Source organism: Temnothorax longispinosus, chromosome 2 (assembly GCF_030848805.1).
Source record: "Temnothorax longispinosus isolate EJ_2023e chromosome 2, Tlon_JGU_v1, whole genome shotgun sequence".
Classification (NCBI taxonomy): domain Eukaryota; kingdom Metazoa; phylum Arthropoda; class Insecta; order Hymenoptera; family Formicidae; genus Temnothorax; species Temnothorax longispinosus.
This window is the reverse complement of record NC_092359.1, coordinates 24,612,860-24,636,717: the sequence shown is the minus strand read 5'-3', so window position 1 is coordinate 24,636,717 and position 23,858 is coordinate 24,612,860. Positions and strand designations below refer to the sequence as shown.

The window sequence follows — 23,858 nt, the reverse complement described above, 5'->3', positions numbered from 1 at the left end:
TTAAACGCGTAAATACACACAAGGATATTTTATGCGAGCGCCGCATGCAAAATTTTTGCACCGTGACTTGGAAACACAATGTGTCAAGCCTTAAATTTCCCGAGGGCAATAAACGACTATTTGTGAAAAGTATTTTGCACGATAAGACCGTTCTATTTTCTTTAACAAAAAATTATCAACCATCGCACTTTGGAATGTTCAAATACGCGATAACACGAATCCTTGGATATGAATCCCTAGTTCCCTAGCGTCACGCGTACTGGAATCTTTGAATTTTTAGATCATTCGATATTCAAGCATGAGTACGCAAATATCCTTGTAATTGATTTGTTTTTTCTCTATTCTTACATCGTTCAATATTTAAATTGTTAAGGAGAGCGACGTTCTTATTTCCTTTCAATAACGAGAGCAAGTTTACGCTGCGGACAAATCGACCTCGAGCATCATCGAGATCGAATCTCCGCAATGAGCAGCTTTGCTGCGGCATTTTTGAAGGACGGCATTGCAATAAGATCGAGACACGAGCGAGCTGCTGCGTCATCGGCAATAAATAAGAGTCGCGGTTGCATTAAATAATCGATACGACGATTTAACGATACCGACACGTTCTCTCTCGTTAATTCAATCTCGCCCGTCACGTCGCCAGTATACACCTTCCTATACGGCAATCGGATAATGGACCACGATCGATGGCTCTCGTAACGGAGAAAGCGCCTCGTTTCAAAGAGGATCCCGATACTCCCCCCGCCTCCGAGATCGTGCTTCTTTGTTGGAGCAATTCCTTTCGGGAGAGTAACGTGCTTGCTCTCCGAGGTAACGGGTCTCCTCCCTCGTTTTCCTCGCGGCGGAAAAAGGAACGTGAAAAATCGCCGGGGTTCGCCAAGCAGCGTGTGCATGCCCAGAATCTAGGACAACTATATTTGTACTGAGCCGATGTACGGTTCCGATGCATCTGAGAGGCCGAGATAAGCCCGCGAACTGCAGCCGGTGTGCACGGGCATCTCGATTTCTCGACGTGTTATGCCGCGCGATTCATAAGTGTCACGAATCGGCTAAATGTTCAGAGACGTTTTTAATGAGAGAATTTAAAAAATTAAATTTGACTTGAGACAAGATCAAACTGAAGCAAATATATATAATCCTTTGCGCTCCAAATTATTTCTCACAAACAAGCGCAAATTTTCAATTTAATTATTCAGTCGGTTTAATTTAATCAATTCAATATACAGCAATTTATTTAGACTATTTCTCGAAACATTTATAGAGATTTAAAAAATGTTGCTTGCTAATTATAATCACGTTTCGAATGTTTGGAGAACTATAATGTGAAAGCTTTCCGCAAAACGTTATGTCGACTCTATATTTCGACATAGTAAAAGGATCAAGATAGAAAGTTAAAACATAAATCTAATTAGAAGTATGCCTTTATTCGTGAATAACTGCATCTTTATTTTTGCGAGAAAACGTTTCCGCAATTTTATTATATACTTGTTACAAGAGAAAATTAGAAACGCGCATATAGGTACGTGAACCGGAAAGAGCGAATCACGCGATAAAGCGAATTTCATGAATGTCGACAAATTTAAAATGCTCGAAGAAATAAAGAGAATTCTTTTAATACCGTTTATCTTATGCGAATGGCATTCGTGAATTGCGTGAATCTTGCAGGAACTCTGTCATTACCAAGGTAGCGTTCGAGATGTTCCTGGCTCGTGGGTGGCGTTATCCACTTGCAGAGGATTGCGCGGTGTCATCTTCGATGGTGAGAATCTTCATCACATCCATCCGGAAGATGAGAGATTGGATTCCGGGCATTACCTTTACAAGCACAGCGATCTCATTGCCAATAATACGTGTGGTAAGCATCTCGTGACTGAACCGTCCCTATTTTACTGTTATATCTCAATCTCCTTTGCAAGAATCACATATACATTATTATTACTAATGTAAAAAGCGGAAGAGAGGAATTGCCTGGGAAAAAATGACTAATATTATTAGTGCACGCCAATATTTTCGAACATTATAATTAATGTTGCAAATATCCACTTCTTTAAAAGAATTATAAAAAATGTAGACGATTATTATCTCGAAAAGATACATGATATATTTTACGAAAAATTAACAGAATTTGTAATTGGAATCTCAGATATTTCATGACGAATACAGGTTGACTTACCAATACATTGGCAAGTTATTCGCACCCAGATCGTATCCGTCATCGTTGTCACGGGAGTTCCTGGATCGCCGGGGCAATTTCCACGGGTTTCTTTAAAAGTATTCACGAACTTTGACTCTCAGAAATACGACCTTTAACACCTTTAGAAGAGTCTCCGTGGCGAGCACACGAGCTAGGTACTCCGTCCTTCGGTGGCAATGCCCCAGACAGGCTCAAAGACTCGCCTCGAGAAGACTGGTCTCTCCTTAACGGTCTTAACGAATGTGAGAGCAAGGCCCCGACCGCGAAGACTCTTTGTCCTCTCCTCGGTCCTACCGAGAATCCTGCTGCCGACGATCGTATCCCTGTTTGACGTTTTTCCTCGGTTGCAGGTTACGAAGGCACGCCGCCGCACGACGTTCTCCCTCGTGATCATCGCGAGATTAAAAAGTTCTCCAGGGTATGTATACAGAGCAACAGCAAAAAAAAGAAAAGGAAAGAGAAAAAGGAATTCGCGCAAACTGTTTCCCCGGTAAATTATACGACTTCAAAGAACGTAGTCGCAGGGGTCTTGGTACCCTCAGTGTCTTGCGTGTGTACCCTTCTTCCGTTCTTTTCTTCTTCTTGTTGGAGAAATCGTGAATAGTCACGAGAAGTCGTGAATTGTCTTGCGCTTAGAGAAAATTTAAAGAGTTTTCAACAATTAACAATTAACAATTAACAAATTAGCACTGAAAGTTTCTGTAGATTTCTAAAAGAGACAATTAACGATTACATCTACTGTTATGACAATTTTATTTTACCACTTTGTATCTTTGTTAATTTATGAATAAAATTAAAAGTAATGATTTTATGACACACTGTTGTGTTGCTATTTTACAGCACAAAAGAGCGGCTGAAATTATCCGTGGGCCCTACAACGCGAATAGACAATCGCGTTACGTGGAGTTAGTACTCGTAATCGACAAGAAGGAATATACCGCCCTCGACGAGAACCTGGACAAAGTGCATCAACACTGTAAGGACATCGCCAACATTATCAACGCTGTAAGTAACGTCGCCGTCGTAACTTAATTGGACGTATAATTCCTTTCGACCTCAAGTCGACTGAGAACGATCTGAAGCGCGCAGCGTTAATTCAACAACTCCATTATCCAATTAGTCGTTTTGAACATTTGCGATTTCCTTCTTCTTCTAAAATATATATCTCTAGAATGTATCTCTAGCTGTTCCACGAATTTTACTTTATCTGGGGTAATTGGCTGTTACATGTATACATAATTGTATTCACATGGATGTGCGAGTCTTCCTTTCTCCAAAAAGGAGATATGTCGAGCGCGAGAACTTTAATAGTCTTATTAAAATAATTATGTATGATCCACTTGTACATATGCTCTGCTTAAAGGCTTAAATTATTATATTCCAAAAATTGTTATACAATCGACACATTTTTATTATAAAATTTAAATATTACTTTTTTCACGAAAAATTATATATACGTATACTTATATATATATATATATATATATATATATATATATATATATATACATATATATAATTTTTCCAGGCAAAATTTTTTTGTAATTTTAAACTCATTATTATTTCACACTTGAAAGTTACGTGAAAGTTGAATTCTGTTAACTAGTTTTCTCGAAGTTGCTTCCATTTTTACTTTTAATTTATCAGCAACGACAATGACGGATCTCAATTCAGGCCTAATATCTCCGCAAACGAGAGAACGCGGGCGTCGTCGTCCTGTATATTCTACGTTCTCTCAGACACAGCGAGACAGAGAGAGATTAATTAGCGCTGACTCGACCTTACCGCGTATCACGGTACCGCGAAATCCCTATGTAAAATACGGAACGGTATATCTCCGTGTATTTGCAGCTGTACATGCCGTTGAACATATTCATCGCCTTGGTCGGCGTGCAGGTCTGGTCTGAGTCGGACGAGATAGCACTCTCGCCGAACGGCGACACCACGCTGTCGAACTTCCTGCGCTACCGCAGGGAGAAGCTGGTTCAGGATATTCCCAACGATAACGCCCAGCTGTTGACGTGAGTGTACAGATATGTCTAAGTTATATGTATTCCCTCTAGCCGTACATAGCGATGACTGATATTTATATCCCGGCAATAGGCGAATCACTTTCGACGGCGGCGTAGTCGGCAAGGCTCTCAAGGGACCGATATGCACCTATGAATTCTCCGGTGGCGTCTCCATGGATCACTCGAACGTCGTTGGTTTGGTCGCGGCCACTGTCGCCCACGAGATGGGCCACAATTTTGGCATGGAGCACGACGGACCGGATTGCGGCTGTCCTGAAGAGAAGTACGTCGTATAGTTTGCCTCTCCATACTTTAAACGTTCAATGTATTAAAAAAAATTTTTCTTGCGATATCCGAAAATAAAAGTTAATAATTCCACAAAATCGCAAGCTCTCTGTGTAATATATTGTTAATCTAGTCCAGCTCCAATTACTAATGCACGTATCTCTTTTGTAGATGTATAATGGCGTCGTCTAGCGGCTCGTCCGGACCAACGCACTGGTCCACATGTTCATTGGAACACCTTGCTCTAGCCTTCGAACATGGCATGGATTACTGCTTGAGGAACAAGCCGCAGAAGCTCTTCGACAGTCCCATATGCGGTAATGGATTCGTCGAGCCGGGTGAGCAATGCGATTGCGGTCTGAAGGAGAACTGCGACAATCCCTGCTGCAACGTGACCACCTGTATGCTGCACAGCAATGCGAGCTGTGCGACAGGCGAATGTTGCGATCTGAAGACTTGCAGGCCGAAGACTGCAGGCACGGAGTGCCGAAGTGCTGAACACGAGTGCGACCTGCCGGAATACTGCACTGGTCAGAGTGAATATTGTCCATCAGACGTGTTTAAGATGGATGGTGAGACCTGCAGCGTGGGCAAGGCCTTCTGCTATCAAGGCTCGTGTAGGACTCACGACGATCAGTGTAAATTGTTATGGGGCCCCACCGGTTGGTCCTCCGACACGCAGTGTTACGAGATGAACAATAAGGGTACTAAAAACGGTAACTGCGGCTACAATCGCCTCGAATCAAGTTTCATCAAGTGTAACGATGAGTAAGTTGACTTTATCATATACGAGAGGAATATCACGTTAGATTTTGTCATGAGCATAATGGGTGTGTTGTAGAAATCTCCTCTGCGGCATGCTGCACTGCAAACACTTGAACGAACGACTAGAATTTGGTATGGAATCAGTCGCGACCTTAAGTCATTCGTTCATCAATAATGGGGGGAAGATAATTCCATGTCGTTCGGCCATAGTCGATCTCGGATTGAGCCAGGTTGACCCTGGTCTTGCACCGGACGGCGCCAAATGTGCACCCGGAAAGGTAAAATATTTCCAACAATGGAGTTCTTTTAAGATTAAAATAAATATGCAGAGTAATTGCCAAGTTAAGAGAGAGATAAAAATAAAATGATAAAATGATAATTGAACTGAAATGATGAAACTCTGCAGTACCAGTAGATTTCTTAAACTTCGTGTCAATCTATGTTATGATTATAATTAAACGATAATAAAACTATGTAATAATTTCAGATTTTTTTATTTTAAGATTACAATAGAATATTTGTATTTATAAAACGATAATTTATATATAGCATATAACAATTGGGACAGTTTGAATAATTGTAATTTACTTATATCATCTAGATGTGCGTAAATCAGAGATGTATGTCAGTGGCGGATCTGAGAGCGTCCGTTTCTGGCGGTAAAAATTGTCCTAATAATTGCAATGGTAACGGAGTGTGTAATAGTCTTGGTCATTGCCATTGTAATCGTGGTTTTCGACCACCTGACTGCCTTCAGCCTGGAGTTGGTGGTTCCGAAGATAGTGGTCCAGCCGATGATCCCAACGGTAACTACTTTATTTTATGTCTAGTTTATTAATTGATAAGAAGCAGAAGTAAATTCTGATAAATAAACTGAAGAGAGATGTTTTAACGAGACATGTTAACTTAAGTGTATATTTTATCAATGTCAATTATGCTATATAATGTTCATTTTGTGTGTTTTAAGCGAGAAACGATTTCATAACTGCGCTTTACGTTATCTTTCTGGGAGTGGTGCCCGCCACAGCTTTGCTCCTATTCGGCGTCTGGTACGTCAGAAATTCCGGACAGCATTGGAAGAAGGATGTGATGTCTACGTACGTATCTAGTCTCGACCGTTTTAAAAAGAAACCGCATGCCAATAAGTCACTACGTGTTCCTACATCGCCGGTAAAGACACAATACATCGCCGGTAGTAAAGTCTTCAGATTGCGAATAATGATCTCCGCCTATTTCGTACCGAACAAAAAGAATACCTCTCGTAACGCGAATAATAAAGTATTCACGATTAGTGATGATGTCAAAGAGCCGCTTCAGATAACTAAGGCTGATCTAATATCTACCACCAATCCGGATGCTATTAAGAGTAGTAATAATATCGAATACAGAAAGTCATTGCTGTTCAGCAACGTAAAGCCGGATGTTAGCGCAAAGCCCCAAATGCATGAGGTTTATAATAAGAATTTATCGGTACCCGCCGCTGAAGTCCAATCGAAAAAAATCACTCCACTTAGATCGGAATTAAGCTCCAAAATATCGGAGCGCATTCAGCAGATTCAGAAAAGATCGTCTAAGAACGATAAAGGACTTACGCTCAACACCGAATTGAAGTTCGAGCACTTGAATGAAAGCCCAGCCAGTACGTCTGACGTTACGCCGGATGTATTATTTAATAATTCGAAGGAGCCTGCTCCATTTTACAATAAAAAACCGCCGCCCCCACCGGCACCTGCTCAAAACTTAAAACCAAAGATCTAAGCGATTTCTCTGTTTGTATGAATCTCATTACGTGCAAATATTTTACGTAAAAATTTATTACGTATCATTAGAGAAATTTACTATTTATGCAATGGCTCGCGATACTTATAAATTTTGAATCTATGTTTTAGAATATAAACAATAACAGAACTTATCTTTAGATACGATAGATTTGAAAAGAATCATTTCGATTAAAGCACGTTATTTTCAAAAGTCAAAGTAAAGATATTCACTTTATCTCTCTCAATATGGAATTTCTGCTAATTTAAAAGAAATTTCGATATTATTTTAAATATATTTCTTAAATAATAAATATGAAATAGATATATTTAAGAACAATTTTATTCGGGCTAGTGCGAACATCATAGTGCATTTTTTTTGCCAGCTATGATTTTTGCATTATAATATGGGGACTTGAAAACGCGGTGGTGGTTTACATAAAAGCAATATTTGGACATTACTGGATGCCAAAATGCATTAAAGTAATTCCTACTGTGATTGCAACTGCTAATAGTCGTAATAATGCTCCAATATATTGTTATAGTTCAAATCATATTAATATTTTTACACAAATTGAAAAATATTAGATTAGTAGCTAAGCATCTAAATGATATTAAATTTATCATGTTTATACTGTTTATCATCATGTGATCAAATCTGTCCCAAACAGATTTTTTTATGCAATAAGCAATAATAAAATGTAGGATTTTACGTGTATTAATGTGTACACATTTTTTATTTAGTTCATATTAAATACATCTTTGGTGCAATATGAATTGAGTGATTATATTATAAAGTTAAAAAGTATAAGAATGTGACTACGATGAACAGCATTTTGTTCTTAGCGACTTGTGTGCTTGTACACAAACTTACACTATTTAATTTAGAGCTTTATTTTACTAATTACATATTAATTATGCACAAAAAAAGAATAAAAGTTACGTAAATAAAAGCAACTTTTATGCACAGCATTTTACATCACAATTTTAATATAATGTATATGCTTGCAATGCGAAAATTTCATATAATAAAAAACATTTTCTTTATTAATATATCTATGGCTTCTTTGTTCACAGTTTTCAAGTTGTTAATCTGTCACTGCACACACATTATGTAACCAATGTTAAATAAGACTAATTAAATTTTCAGAACAAAATACTGTTCAAATTTGTATGCCCAAATTTTTAGGAACTATAGAAACTGTAAATTTTATATGGACATATTGCGCCATATGACGGCGGAGATTGTTGAAGAGATTATTTATAACGTATAGAGCATGTGCAGAAACATGTTATGTGAGCATGAGCATGAATGAAGATTCTTTTCTTACTGGTTCTTTGCATTTTATGAAAATCGACAACTTAAATTAGACATTACATTGGACATTCAGTTTTAATGACCATTTTTCATTATATTAATAATTAAGAAGTACTTAATTTTAATGATAAAAAACGAATTCTTTGAATTCTTTACTCATTCCTTGGATATGAAATTCAGATATCCGATAATGTTACTCATACTTAAAAAAAAAAATAAACATGTACAATTTTATTATTGAATAAATATAGTATTGATATAAGGTGTTTTTAGTCTTCCTTTGTAATCAACGATTTCCTTCTTTTCCAACGCTTGCTACTAATATCTTAATCTAAAACTAACATTTCCCGGCAATTTTCTTGCCTGTGCATGTGTTTGGACTTGCGATGAACAGCTACTTATTTGAAAAAAATGCTTGTACGTGATTATTTTTCGAATGTTGTTAAATACGCGCATGTGTTGGAGCATACATACAACTAAACTGTAGTATGTAGTAAAAAACCTAAAATTTACGTTATTTCTTATTTACCTAGATTATTTTAATATTTCGATATACGAACACATTTCCTTATCGAGACCTGCACAATGCTTACGTTCTAACTTACACTAAATAAAAAAAGATCCTTAGTTAAATTTGTTGATTCGTTACGAATCAGTATTAGCTGTATATCGTAGTTGCGCGCTTACAAATTCCTCGATCCCTCCGCTTATAATTCTGCTTCAAATTTCAGGACCGATCGCGGCCACAATGGATTGCTAATCAAAACGATCGATCGTTCCAGTCCCATGTCCCGTAACATCGAAACGATCGATTCTAGTCTGAGTCAGGATCCCGCGTGCGTGAGTTTACTGCCTAAGGCAGAGACCGACGAGCGCTACAACAACAACATGTTTGGCCAGTTTAAGGGCTTTACGATCACGCCGATCCACTCGAATCAGTCCAAATTGGCCGAGCCGACGAAACCGGCTCCACCTCCGCCCGGATGGATGCCTACCGTGGCGATAAAGACAAACGTAGTTAAGCCGAACATGCAAAAGTGCAATGTCCCGCAAAGGAACAATCTGTTGAGTTCTAACGATCCAAGCTCGACCGCACCGGCGTTGCCGCCGCTGAATCCTGGTTCTACGGCACGACCGTTGATCAGTAGTCCCGTACTGGCGGCCACAACCTGCACATCCGTCGAATTGGTAACCAAGGTACCCACCAGATCTGCCCCGGACGTGCCTATGCGTCCAGCCCCGCCACCGCCGACCACTTCTGTGCCTGCTGCGAAGCCGCAGAGACCCAACAGCACGCCCTTGACAAACGTGATTCTGCCGGAACCCGAGAAGAAGTCGGAAAAGGGCAGCACACTCAATCGTATCGCGTCGATGTTGCGCCCTGGCTCCGGTATCATGAGAAGCAACTCCCAGAGTTCACAGAGGGATGACAAAAACACGAATTCTCTACCGAGAAACCAACATCACAAGGCTAACAAGGTCATCGACAAGGAGATCCTGAGGAACCTCGAGATCTCCAATCCGATACCACAGACGGAGATCGAGATCCCGACACCGGTCATCCCGGTGGTATCAGCGACTGAGGTTGAAAAAAGAAACGTGGTCCTGCGCGCTCAATCGATGAGAGACAGCAAAGTTACGTCGAGACCAATGGTCCATACGTTTGGTTCGATGCGTCAGACAACGCCCGTCAAGAGACCCACCAGTATCCCCGCCAGCACGAGGCCCACGTCGCCACCTCCGGGTCCGCCGAATATCGCGCAGACGGAGAAGGCCGCCGAGAGCGCGATAAAGATTCCAGGACTACCGGGTTATCAGAATCCGCCGGTGAAAACCATTCAGAAGCCACCTATGGAGAACACCTATGACGACTGCATGAATTTGATCGCGGAATCATCCCTGACGAAGATCACGGAGGAATCGCCCACGAACGATAATATCTACGCGGTAATAGAGGAACCCGTGCCGGAGAAGAACAGAAAAAACGCGGAATTGGATGTAACGCCGGCTGATAACGAGTATAAACTACCGAAACGCATCGATGCGATGTCCGGTGGTCCGAACGGCCTGGAGTCGATGGGCTTGCTATCGGAGATCGTATCGGAGATATCGAATCGTAATTTCGACTCCATATATTCCACCTCGACGTTAACCAGAAAGAAGAAAGAGGATAACGGGGAAAACGCGATGAAAAATTTGGAAAGTATGGGCTCCAACAACTCCCTGGGTGGCTACATGAATTCGAGCCACTACAAGATACCCGGTAGTATTTATTCAAACTCGACTTCCGGCAAATTTAATTCTTCGAGCTCCACTACTAGCTCCGGTTACCTTCATCCATCCGTGATAAACATTCCGCAAGTGGAGAGAAAAGAGCCGAGTAAAAATATTCCGGACACGAACGATAATTTGAAGCCGGTCGATAAAAGTAATCTGAGCACCCTCAAGTCTAATAATCCTAACATAAATGACGAGCTGTCCAAGGAGCTCGGCATGAAGCCGCCTGAGAATTCTATAGGATACAAACCGTTCACTTCAACAAAAACTCGACCGTCTCATTTGATACATATCAAGAAAGACGACCAAACAGACAGCAAGATTCCAGCTAAGCCGCCGTTAAATAGAACTAAAACGCCTCCGAACATCGCGAAGAGCCCGACCTCCAAAGATACGTCCGAGACGAGCGTAAAACTCGCGAGACAAAGTTCAGATAATACGTTAAAATCCCTGAAATCCTCGAAAGCTCCCGACACGAATTCGACAACGGCGAAACAGAGCTCGGATACAAGTCCAACCGCGAGACAAACGCAACTGAACACAAGCAAGTCGAGTAGCGACTTAGATAAAGAAGAGTCACACACAACCGTATCTGTCAAAAATGTGCCTTGTAGTCCTAAGGATAATCCGGGAAAGTTCAATAGCCCGGACCTGGTCTCGAGCTGCTCGAACTCGAATCAGGGCGGAACGAAGTCACCAGATGTTGTAGGCAGCAATCCCAGGTTCAGTCTCCCGCTGAAAACCGTTCAGAAGACACCTACGCTGCCGAGGGGTGGCCAGAAGACACCCACAACGCCATTGAAACCACTCAACATTACATCCAAAACAGCCAGTCTCTCGGAGAGGAAGAAGTCTCCGACTGGCAACGCAAGCGTGGCTAAATCGCTATCACCGTCCGCCAAGGAGGCGAGCAACGCTGCTACCAAACCGTCGCTGACGCCGAAGGTGTCGACTAAAACGGAAACCAAAAACGGGGACGGAGGTGCAACGGCGAGAACGAATCCGCTACAAAGAGTGGCGAGCGGTAAATCCAACGTGGCGTCGCTCCAGCAAAAGTTCGAGGCCAACAAGAACAATTCTGGTGTCGCGAGGACTATGCCGAGTGCGAATAGTAAAAAGCTGATGGCACGAACAGAAGTCGGTGGCGGCGGAGTGAGAAAATGAACAATTATCCGAAAAAGTCAGTCCGACCTTCCTGATGCTCGGACATGCTCGACAAAAGGATCGGAAAAGCGTTAGAGATGGCTGCCAGGGAAATCTATACTTGAAACATTCTAGTCCGTCACATTGAATCGTTCTCGATTGTAAACAGATATACGCGTCCATGGTAAACGAGTACATCGTGAGCATGCACGAGTATAAATGAGTAAATAACACGCGAGGGCGATATATCTCTGTAACTTCTTATTTAAGAACTCTTAAACGGAAGTTTAAAAAAAATAGTACAAGGATCGAGTCTTTTCCTCTAAGATTCATAAAATGCTAATTTTACAATATATTTCTTGTCGGAAATATTAAGATAGGTGTGCGGCCGCATAAGAGAGGCGATATTGAAAACTTGTAAATAGTGCCCACACTTGAAAATTCTCATATTTTTTGTAGAGACTATCCATTGCCGACGTTCAGGCGTACCTATGTAAGCCAATAATTACCGTAATATTTAACTTAAGCGTTTTATAAGCGATACTGCGAGGTAAGCGACAGTTATTTTCGAAACCATCGCTTGAAACTGAAAGGAGCGTGTATGGAATTAATTGACCTCTGTGATATATGTATATGTATAAAGAAATATTGCACAGAAAACACTATTACGCCAAATTGTTACGGCTAGCAGATTTTAGACGCGACCAAATTATTTTATATCATACTACATAAATCATACTGAAAAAATGCGCCGTTAAGTTTTTTAAAAAGCCATCGGAAATCGCAGTCATATCCGACGTAGCTCCGTTAACAAAGGGGGAGAGCAGGGTCCCTTTTTTTCTAAAGATTAAATGTTATGAGAGATCAAGATGCAAGATTGTGTACCTTCGAGAATCCCGTGGGAATCAAAATGGAAATGCTATTAGTTAGGAGAGTCTAGAGATGTTAGCACACGCTAATAACACAACACTGCGAATCGAATTAAGGTGATATCCCGTCGCCGGCAAGGCAGGCAAGAAACCGCTAAAATATATTTTTGGCCTCGGTCGCGCAGCGTCACGCAATCTATTTAGTTTCTCATTATCCTTTTGCGTAAATCAGTAACAGAGGCTTGCTTCGTCTAGGGCCGCTCTAGACGCAAAGACTAAAACTATTTATTTGACTGATACCCGTGTAAATATGTTCGTAAGATATAGGCATTTAGAGTTAAAGTGAAGTTTTGTACGATGTACCTTCGCGCCGAGAGTAAGTTACGTTCGTAAGTTACCCCTACACGCGTTATATTATACGTATGTTCGCGAGAAAGAGCGAGAGCAGCTTTTTGAACGTCGATCGAGTCTATCGTTAAGCGCGAAATTGAGGAAAGGTTATTGAACTAGTAAGGGCTGTCGGTCGAACTGCGTTCGTGCATTTACTGTCCTCTTTTTGTTCCCTTCCGCGCAGCGAATTTTCTTGTACGAATCGACACTTTGATTCGTAGCGTTATCCAGTTTGTAATAGTTCCTACATGCGGAGCGTCCAGAAATCATCCCACCACAGAGTTTCTATAAAGAGGTTCAATAAAGCTTTTTGACCATTTACTGTGCGTTGCTTTTTCCGCTTGTTTCTTTACGCGCGAGACGTTATGTGCGTTGCTTTTTGATACGAGGACAATCAGACGTTCGTTTTTAGCGTACGGCGTACGGGAAGAGGCTTGCTTCAGCAACCCCTGGCTCGTTATTAATGAATAAGTATTATCCCTAAGAGTATTCTTTCAAAAAAACAAGAAGAAAAGTAAAAGAAGCGTTATAAATATCACTAAAATGTGTTGAAAAGAAACCAAATATTGAATAGCAATGCAACGAGTGATTGCACCAATTGCGACTGTATAATACAAATATTCGATTAATTGGCTCGAAAGTACAACGCGCAACGCGCAATCGAGGTCGTAATACAACACTTCGTCTTACACCGTCTAGCAAAAATAACAAGAACAAAGGCTTCATTGCAATACATACTGTACATTCGGTACCAAAGATAATTAAGTAGCATCCTATCGACACTGCTGAGATAAGTACTACAATAATTAATTACCTAGCCGTCGGTTTACGATAATTGTGTACATTAAAACCCATAACGATGTTACAATAAAGTCTTTATTCCAACTAAACACTTTCCTGAACCATCCTCTACATTTCTGCATTGTGGCAGAAATTATAATATAATTAAATCGGCTCGCAAGGAAAAATATACATATATAACCAGATCAACTTTGTGTGCGAGTACAGTAAATTATATAATGCAAGGTATGGAAGGATTAAATTTTAATTCTTAAGCGTTAACCGTAGCATACAGACCGCCTCGTCTTTTACGTAATATATACTCCTCGATCGATTTCTAAACTCGACGTTTTCCTTAAAGAAGACTAACGTCTCGTAACTTCTAAGAACTAAACACCTTTGCAGGATCTGGCGAGAGATAAATGAGCCTCTCGGAAGTCGAACTGATGAACTTTGTGAAAGTAAGGAAATTTGATGAAGTTGTAAATTAATCACGTGCTCTGGCATTATAATGAAGAAATTTACAAAGGTGGAGTCAATCGGTTCGACTTCTGAGAGGCTTAAGTTAATGCTAATAAAGAAATGTATAGGGCAGAAGCGATTCATTAAGCAAGCTGTAAGCGGTATGCTAGCAAAATTGACTGGATTGACTTGAGCAGAATGTTGCAACAAATTGACATCAATTGCATTAGGCTGCCTTGCGTTTTCTGGCTACAGAGCCCGTCTTTATAATGTGACAGTAAATTACTAGCAGAAATCAAGTAGAATCTATCATTTTGTAACTATTTAAAAATAAAATTAAAAATACATTATTCTCAAATGGCTACGAAGCGACAGATTCCGGCATAAACTTAACGCAATCGATGTCAATCTGCAATATTATCCGCTCAAAGTTAACGAACTGTTAGAGCATATAATATACTGTTAACGTTTATTAATTTACTAACAATAAGTCGCTTCCTGTTCTGTACATTTCTTCATTTCTTTGTTTCTGCAATCAATCTGTGATGTTATTTAGATTCTGTCACGTTTCTATCGGCATTCTGCCGACAGAATTTGTATCAAACGTTTACGACTGCATGTGAATAACGGAGCATCGTAAATACCAATGTACGCAAACTGCAGTATAGTAAAAACGAAACAGATTGAATTCGTGTTTTGCCAGCAATTCTGACAGTATCATATCGAACAGAGAATTTGTCGTTCTATAAACGGAATACATCACACTTTAATGATTATACGAAATGACAGATTTTGTTCAGTCTCTGCGATATGCCATTATGTTCTATTAATAGATTCTATTACATTTCTGCTGACATTCTATCGACATTTGCAGCATCAGGTACTTAAAAAATCTGTTCTTGACAGATTTGGCTATCCGGGGGCAAGACCAAGAAGACCGAAGCTTCGAAATTCATCTACTGCGTTTTCGGACCTAAATCTGTTGCTTCCGAGAAAGGGAAAAAGAGAATTCTATCATTTTTAATTTCTCAAACTTGTCGCGAGCAAAGAACAGGAGCGGAGCATGCAAGAATCTTATAAAAGCGCGCGCGCGAGCGCACATATTGCCATATATATATCCACGTAGCGAGACGCAACAAAATGACGTCACGACGCAACATAATTAAGGCAATGACGCGTGAAGTAATAACGCAATTTGACGTAACAGTTCGGGTCGTGGATCTGTCCGCGTGACGAAAAGATGAACGAAAGGTGAAAAAAGCGAGGCCGTTCGCCCCGCTACGACGCAGGCGCGGCGGCCACCTCTTCGCTAGAATTCACGAGCGGCATATGCGCGTCTCTCGACCGCAACCAGCCGCAACCTCGCCGTCGGCTGCGAGGTCGCGAACGCCCGGATGAGATCACGCGACGGATGCTACACCCTCCGAACGGAGGGAAGTCGTATCCCACGCGCTCCGTCCGCCTCGCGCGGCCGTAAACGCGCTCGGGCGCGCGCGCGCGCGTGCCCGTTTCCGTGAGAAAAAAAATTGGTTTTTGGGGGGAGACTGGGGAGAGAAAAGAAAAGGGAAACGGGTGCAGCGCTTTGACTAGCGAATCGCCGCTGTGTACGTTGTTAGTTGTTAGAAGCCGCAGGTCATGACGCTGACTTTGAATCGGTCGTGACAAGTCTCTGTTTCGTAAGTAACCTCTCAGGAAGGTACGGGAGGAAAGGGGCGGGCTCGCAAAAACTCCGAAGGCGATGAGTACGGGAGTCGACCAAAAAATCTCGGGATTTGATTGTCCGAATTAATTGACTAACCTAGAAACTGTACTTCTTGCCCTCCCGACCGAGTCGACCCCGATTTATCCGCCTCGTGTTGTGTTTGTGTGACCGCGTCTTTCGACGCGGTCTAAGCCCGCCGGCAATCTCGAAAATTCGCCCTTTTGATTGCGAGCCGTAGCCGCGTTTGCAGACCGAATCTTTTTCAATTACAGAAAATCCTACATTGACCGCTCGTACTTGTTGACATGGTAAAAATGGCATATGCACCACTCTCCACTTCCTCCAGGCTCTTATCCATAGACACAATGTCCAACATATGCCCGAATAATGTGATAAAACCTACCTTGTCTGAAGTAAGTTGTATTCACTGTGGTTGTTGCGCAAAAAAAGAAAAAATTGTATGACTGCTACATTAAATGATAATTCTTGCAGCAAAAAACAATCGGTTAATTATTGTATACGTGTATGGATGGGTGTGTGTGCGTGTGCGCGTATATATGTATTACACAATTTTACATCACTTTACCACACTAATTGAGAATCACATGGGTTTCATTGTTCGCAGGTGTTGCAATCAGACTCAGTGAAACGGCTTTTTAATCAACCGAACCTTGTCATTCAGACAATTTCTTCAAAACCATTGGCCGAATCTGACAATAATATGTTTTGGCACAAGAGGAATGGTATGAATACAACGTCAAACTGTACAAGACCATCCGAAATATCGATATTCCCTGTCAGGACAGCAGACGAGGAAAAGGAAGACGACAATCTTCTACCTTCAAAAATAGAGCACAAGAAGTCGGAAATCGCTCTGTTACCCATTAAAAAGAAATCATGTGGTCATTATGAGCCGTGCGAAAATATCGTTTGCGACGTGACGCTACAGCAGTATGTGGATAAAGATGGTATGTCACCTATGTTAGCATTGAGCATAGAGGAAGACGAGATAAACGCGCCGGTTGAAAAACACTGTAAAAATGAGAATTGTGATGCATTAAGTATCGATCATAATCGCTGTCGCCGGGCATTGATAAAATTACACAGGTGCGACAAATCATACATGTGCGATATTTGTGGAATAAAACTTAGAGAAATAAGAAATAAGGATAAGAAATGGATATCTCGGATATATCACAGGAATTGCACGAGAAAGAAAGAGTACGTTCATAACAACGTGGACAGATCGCATTTACAGAAGGAACGGATGCGCATGCGAGAATTGCAGATCTTGGAAATTGCGAGAATGAAGAAACACAATTACTCGGATCTCGCCACAACGATAGAGACGCTGCGAAGAAACGAGGAGTTGATCATTATTCCGCAAAAAGTATCTAGTCAACCGATTGTCATCACGACTTCGGTATCTAGCACTCAATTGACCAGTTCTAATTTGATTACCGCTCAACCTATCAAAATTAATTCGCAAATAACTAAAGCCACGAATATCTTTGGAAGTGTGCCTCTCATGGTTTCATCGCAGAACACCGTGATTTCCGGCAACACGTTGCATTCAGAAAGCAAAGTAAAATCGATAAGTCAAATAAGATTTCGAAATTTACAACAAAATTCCCACTTGAAATCTACTTCAGTTCCGACTTTGGCTCCAGTTCAAACTCAAGTTTCAACGCCAGCTTCAACTTCAGCTGCAGTTCCAACTCTAACTCTAGCTCTAGGTCCAGCTTCAACTCCACCTTCGGCTTCAGCTCCAGTTTCAACTTTAACTCTAGCTTTAGCTCCAAATTTAGCTCCAGCTGCAGCTCCAGCTTCAGTTCCAGCTTCAACTTCAGTTCCAACTCTAGCTCTAGCTCTAGCTCCAAGTCCGGCTCCAGTTTCAACTGTAACTTCGACTACGGCTCCCACTCGTACCACTTCTACACCTGCTCCGGTTGTATCTCCGCGTAAACAATATATTCGCCTCGCAGTTTCACCTCAAGCTACTACTGGTCAGCCTATAACGATAAACAATTTGATTATATCACCATCGCACATTTTATCGACCACGGCAGCTCAGCCTAAAACGTTTCTCGCACCGATACGCGTGGTACCTATAGCCAACTTGATAAGTCCGCCGTCGTTGCTACATCGTACGCAGGGTATTCCTAAGTTCTGCATCGTTACAGAAAATCTTACACCGGTAGCCATTCCGAAATCACCGTCCGTTCAACCTGCTAGTGCAGCCGCCGATATTACTCCTGTTACTTCTACGAAGCAAGTAAATGCTTCGAAATTACTGATACGCAATCCAATATCAAAAGTGCGTAAAACACCGAAGTCGATGAAAGCGAAAAAGAGTTTCTTCTGCGTCTACTGCTCCAAAAATATCACTACTGATTGGTATTTCAAAATGCATATCGCAAAACACAGAGGCGAGAAACTTTTCTTCTGTAACTCTTGTGACGAATCCTTCAGCAATAATTATGACATGAAAAAACACATAATTAATCAACACACCAGTCAGAAGGAGCTTGCATGCGACAAATGCAATTATACTAGCACGTCACTTGCTACTTTCAAAAGCCACGTCCAAACACATGCGATATGTAGTCGTAATAAAGCAGACGTCCAATCGAAAAAGCAAAGAAAGCTTTCAGAAGAACTTTCGGAAGATAAAATAAACCGTAAGTTAAGTCATAAAACATACAAAAGGAAATTAAAAAGAATAATCAATAGTCAGAATAAACGCGTCGAAAAGCACAACAATAAAGAACTATTAACGCTTAACATAGGTGGCAATGCAAAGACAAAAGGATTTAACTTCGTTTCCATGAAAAAAATTGTCGAACCTGAAAATTTCGAGCAAGAATCTGCTATTACATCAAGATGAAGCGTGCAATATATTTTAGTTTTGACATACAAAAATATTTTGCCAAATATAGTTTGTTAAAAAGAATTTGTATGGGAGAAGGTAAATACATGAAGAAGAGCATCCGAGCAGTTATCTCGTTGTGCAGCCTAATAATACGAAGTATGTATGTATGTGAATCTCATCGATGCAAATTATTCTTGATTTACACGGTCACACTTTCAATTATTTTGTAAATAAAAACCGCGATGTGAATCCGTGTGTGAATCTGAACTGCTCATATTCTTTTCGCAAAATGCAACATTTCAAATTCTATTTTTACACGCTAATTTAATGAAATTATTTTAATAAGGTTATTAATATATCGATCGCGTTACAATCCGGCCAGTTACATTTACGAAAATAATTTTTCTTTACATTCCTGAATAAGATACAAAATATAAATTATATATATACATACGTACATTTATATATGTACCTTTTGAATATTATTTACAATTATAAAAGAAAATTTATTTGATACAAAAGGAAATTACAAAAAATTATTTTTAGTGAAGGTTAATACAAAATCAAATTATATTAAATGATAAAAACGCTTATAAAATAAAAAAATACTAATAGATAGTAAATAATGCAATTATCGAAATTTTTAGAGTATTCGAGATAATGAAATTTTCTTTGAAGACAGTAAAATACTTTTATCCGTAAATTTTTTAACACTTTTTACACTATATGACAGTCAGCATTTCGAAAAATTTTAAAAAATTTGAAATGTAATATATAAAGCGTTAAGGTGCAATTTCATGTTGATGCTCGACGCTCATTTTCAGCGAGCACAAAGATCTTCAGAAATAATATTTTTTATTCATATAGATATATATGATATATATATCTATATGATCATATATATAGATCATATATATATATATATTCATATAAATTTATATTTATTTTTAAGTATATCTTCAAGTAGTAATATTTTACGGATATATACAAAATAAAAATTATTTCTAAAGATTTTTGCTCGCTGAAAATGAGCGCCGAGTCGATCGAACGTCAACGAAAACGTACCTTTACGCATTCATATATTGTAACTTTTCATTTAACATAACAACTTATGTAATTAATCTTATCCCAGTAAGATTGCATTTAACTGTGATACATTTTTCCCACGAAGTTTTTTTTCTATACGATTTATAATTATATTTGTTCTATATTTGTCTTTATACTTTTTTTTGAAACTATTACTTTAATCTTTATTTGATATGTTTTATAATTATAACAATTAAATTATACATAGTTAAAAACTTTATTCTGTAATTTGTAACTTCAAAGATCTTTTTAAAGAATTTGTTTTTGCAAAAAAAATTACAAAATCATAAATTTGTTGACGTATTAAAACAACCAATAGAAAAATAGGAATAATATAACGACTGCTGCGATGTTACACATTGACACGTATATATTGATACACGGAATAATGTTTATGTACGTAAGAGATATGTTAGTCTAATATAAAATGTATATGAGCGACTTTATTCTGAAATAGCCTTAAATGTCAGCACAGATTAAAAACTGTCGCTACATACCGTATGAAGAGCCATTTCTTTCAGTTATAAATTAGTGAATTATAATTAACAGAGTATGAAAATACTTTTTGTTTTTACATTTTAGTTTTCATTAAAAAGACATATACAAGATAGCACAAGCTACATTTACATTTGTGATATAGTTTCATGCATAATATTCGTACTACTTTATTGCTTTTTTTCCTTAAAAACAATGTTTCTCTTTAAAAACTAAATGTACCATTCTTTTTGATGCGCCATATTCGTAAAATATTCAAAAATAAGAAAATGACAGTTATTCTTTAAGATTTATTGAACATATGGTATTCAGTGGAATTTTTTGTTATTTTATACAATTTATTATAAGAGCAGAACAGTACAAATAACATGAAATTATGAAATATTTTAAATAATAAATTTAAGTTTGTACGTTATGCATACATCGTAAAATATTCACTATTCAATATTTGCTGTGCTCTGTCTTGTTGCTAAAATATAAAAGGACGGTATTATTATCATACGATTGTCATAAGATATTTTATTACGAGATATCACATCTATCACTTGTTGAGAATAAATGATGTTCCTGAATCAATGAAATAATATTGAGTGCCTTGTAAACCAGAAATTTTTTCTAATATAGTCATGCTTATTTTTTTATAGGCTTGTAGATGACCGTTTGCAGAAATAAAATCTGTTTAAGCATGTTTCATATTTGTTTCCTAGATTTTTCTCTGATATCAATTCTTTAGATGTACATTCGCGCTGTGAATATAGATATTGCTTGATACACACGTTTTAATGTCGGTAGTTTGAATAAATCTCTACTAAGCAAACATGTACTGAATTTATGTATTTTAATATAAGGACGTGTGTATTAAAGATTATGCTATATAATTATGAATCCAGTGTTTTTATTATCACAAAACGATGTATGAAATTATGCAACAATGTTATCTGCTCTGATGATACATAATTTTTTTTGTGCCTTGGTACTTTGAAGATTGATATTAATCTTATTCAAATAGAATATTTTACAAAAAAGTAAAGCTTACAATAAATATAAAGAAAGCAGTCAAAATAATGAAAATATAGAATGAACCGGGCGTTGATGACGACTACGAAAAAATATTTTACATTTCGTGAGGGATTAAATTAGTTAACTATTTGTGATGATATCATGGTTACTTTAGTCTGTAATTGCATTACGTTCAGTAAAATAAGCTTATTTATTTTCTCAATGTACTGACGAGTATGATAATAAAATGCAGTATTACAATTCTTGTATCTTCGCTCCTATGTTTGTAATAAAAATTTGTTAATAAACCATTCGTGTTTGTAAATAATTTTTCCTTCAATAGTCATTTATAATAGGGATCCTGGGTAATTCCCCATAGCTTGCTAGAATAGTCTTGTCAAACAAAAAAAAATTTGATTCCCAGAATTAGCATCCCACATATATATATATATATATATATATATATATATATATATATATATATATATATATATATATATGACACAATGGTCTTTTTACATCATGTATGACACTAAGAATTTCGGTTAGGAAAATATTACACTATATAGAAATAAAGTATTCAAAACGTGAACTTGATCCCAAAATAACCGGAGATAAATAAAGTGTATTGTATGTCTCAACACAATAGGGCAATCCCTTTTCTTAAAAATTGCAACTACAATAAAAGTAGAAGAGAGCAAAGATTCATATAGGGACGGTTTATCTCCAGGTCAAAGTTCAATTCGGGCTGTAGTGCCATCGAAGAAGTCATTTATAATACACAAAAGAATTAAAATAATTTAAACTATTTATCAAAAGCTCAGGCTAAACATTTTGATTATATCTTAAAAAAGGTTTCGATTATTTATTTAAAAATATACATATTAGATACGGATAAAGTTCTACGGCAGCATACATTATATTCGATCTAAAGCTTCTAACATTATGACGCTGTTGCCACGAATTACCTAGAAACATACAATTTATATTAATGAATATTGATAATAATATTACGAATAAGCTGCAGTCCATTTAATACTATAAATGGTTTGAAGCATCCTTCTGCTCATTCTTTCTTCACTAAAAGAAAAAGAAGGAGGAATGTTTTGAAGCATTTGTAGTGATAAGTGGACCACAGCTTTATTCGCATAATCTGCTTTCATAAAAGTAAGTATAAACCCATCACAAAACTTACCACCATGCCGATATTGTTTGTAGTACCATCCTTGCATTTCTCTTCGCTTTCATCTATGACCATGTTCATGAACGGATCAAAGCCTCTCAATATCCCGACAACACGTCGACCACCGTTCAGTTTTACTGCAAGATAGTTTAAGTGAAATCAGGGTTAAGAACAAGATGGTTATATCGCTTTCCACATGTATACTAAAGTGCATATCTTGTAAAAAATAATAATTTATAAAACTGTTTTAATTTAAATTGCTTATATCTGTGGTTAGTCTTCTTAGGAAAACTTTATATTACAGAAACAAAGTTGAAGTTAATTCTATGAACATTTTTAGAAAATACTTCTTTATCACAAGTGAAAGAAATCTTTGAGTTCTATGGCAACTAGTGCACGTAACGTATAGAAATCCCAATTCCCAGATGGTTTCAGATAGGCAATAGGCATTAATGACTGCGTGTGCACATCAAACTTAACCTCTTTAGCGAGGCTTGAGCAAGCTTAATCTTTCTCTTGGAGATGCAACTTCGACTTTATCAATACGTTCTTGCGCTATTACTTACGAGACAATTTTTTATCCATGTACCTGAAAAGGATACAGAAGTATTAGTGGATATATAACATAATGAACATGACATGTACTCGAAACCAAACAACGCCGGTAGCGAGAGATCTCGCACCGGCTTGCGAAAAATATACTTTACTTCTTAAGCTCCGGGGGATGTGCTTTACTCATTTTCGATTATAGCGGCTGAGCCCTCAATTATCTGGATACACTGATACACAATTAGCAAAATACGCGACTACAAATTTACCGAACCGGTCAGTACTCAGTAATATCAGATACCCGAGCCGAGAATGAAGACGCACTACGTAACTCAATGGAGGGGATACACCGATACACACACATACAAAAGAAAACGCACGTACGCACGTGCACTTGAAGTGGCTTCGGCTATCTTCGGATTCTAGAAGAGGGCAGATATATATGATCTTCTCTTTCTTTCTGTCGCGCACATAATTTATACTTTATCAATTTTCTCTATTTTTTACCTCGCGGAGTTGATCAAACTCGCACAATAATTGAAGGAGAGAAAAATAAGAAGTAAAAGAAAGAATGTATAAAATATTTTAACTAAAATAATAAAATATTAAAAAAATAACATATTGCGTAGAAGGCACTTTTAAAACTATAGGAATAGTGGAATTCACCAGATCAATACTTTGCTGCTTAATTAGAGATGAACAAAATAAAATACAATC

The 23,858-nt window shown here is 38.5% G+C and overlaps 3 protein-coding genes across 3 annotated transcripts in view; 2 read left to right on the top strand and 1 right to left on the bottom strand.

Annotated features, from left to right (window-relative positions):
* Positions 1-13,903, top strand: part of Meltrin (disintegrin and metalloproteinase domain-containing protein meltrin) — an 80,048-nt gene extending 66,145 nt beyond the window's left edge. The window contains exons 4-13 of the mRNA XM_071771708.1: positions 1,669-1,858; positions 2,548-2,615; positions 3,038-3,202; positions 4,049-4,218; positions 4,301-4,492; positions 4,666-5,262; positions 5,336-5,537; positions 5,861-6,065; positions 6,227-6,356; positions 9,066-13,903. Of these exons, the coding sequence (XP_071627809.1) occupies positions 1,669-1,858; positions 2,548-2,615; positions 3,038-3,202; positions 4,049-4,218; positions 4,301-4,492; positions 4,666-5,262; positions 5,336-5,537; positions 5,861-6,065; positions 6,227-6,356; positions 9,066-11,775 (4,629 nt within the window). The 3' untranslated portion in view covers positions 11,776-13,903. The remainder of the gene's footprint in view (positions 1-1,668; positions 1,859-2,547; positions 2,616-3,037; positions 3,203-4,048; positions 4,219-4,300; positions 4,493-4,665; positions 5,263-5,335; positions 5,538-5,860; positions 6,066-6,226; positions 6,357-9,065) is intronic.
* A 1,647-nt stretch (positions 13,904-15,550) lies between these two features.
* On the top strand, positions 15,551-21,720 carry LOC139809084 (uncharacterized). Its single transcript, XM_071771720.1, has 3 exons — positions 15,551-15,931; positions 16,230-16,370; positions 16,583-21,720. The coding sequence occupies exons 2-3, from the start codon at positions 16,263-16,265 to the stop codon at positions 18,842-18,844; spliced, it is 2,370 nt and encodes a 789-aa protein (XP_071627821.1). The 5' UTR covers positions 15,551-15,931; positions 16,230-16,262; the 3' UTR covers positions 18,845-21,720.
* Positions 21,721-22,260: 540 nt separating this feature from the next.
* Snrpg (small nuclear ribonucleoprotein G) lies at positions 22,261-23,478 on the bottom strand. Its single transcript, XM_071771768.1, has 4 exons — positions 23,300-23,478; positions 23,159-23,181; positions 22,605-22,729; positions 22,261-22,377 (listed from the first exon to the last, which is right to left on the bottom strand). The coding sequence occupies exons 1-4, from the start codon at positions 23,329-23,331 to the stop codon at positions 22,327-22,329; spliced, it is 231 nt and encodes a 76-aa protein (XP_071627869.1). The 5' UTR covers positions 23,332-23,478; the 3' UTR covers positions 22,261-22,326.
* Positions 23,479-23,858: the final 380 nt, after the last annotated feature.

What these genes read in the sequence shown, in the direction of transcription:
- Snrpg (XM_071771768.1), bottom strand. Translation starts at nt 23,331, where the DNA reads ATGAGTAAAGCACATCCCCCGGAGCTTAAGAA. An exon ending in CATCCCCCGGAGCTTAAGAA is followed by an intron (nt 23,182 to 23,299) that starts GTAAAGTATATT and finishes TATCCTTTTCAG; the next exon opens with GTACATGGATAAAAAATTGT. An exon ending in CATGGATAAAAAATTGTCTC is followed by an intron (nt 22,730 to 23,158) that starts GTAAGTAATAGC and finishes ACTATCTTGCAG; the next exon opens with TAAAACTGAACGGTGGTCGA.
- LOC139809084 (XM_071771720.1), top strand. Translation starts at nt 16,263, where the DNA reads ATGGTAAAAATGGCATATGCACCACTCTCCACTTCCTCCAGGCTCTTA. An exon ending in TAAAACCTACCTTGTCTGAA is followed by an intron (nt 16,371 to 16,582) that starts GTAAGTTGTATT and finishes CATTGTTCGCAG; the next exon opens with GTGTTGCAATCAGACTCAGT.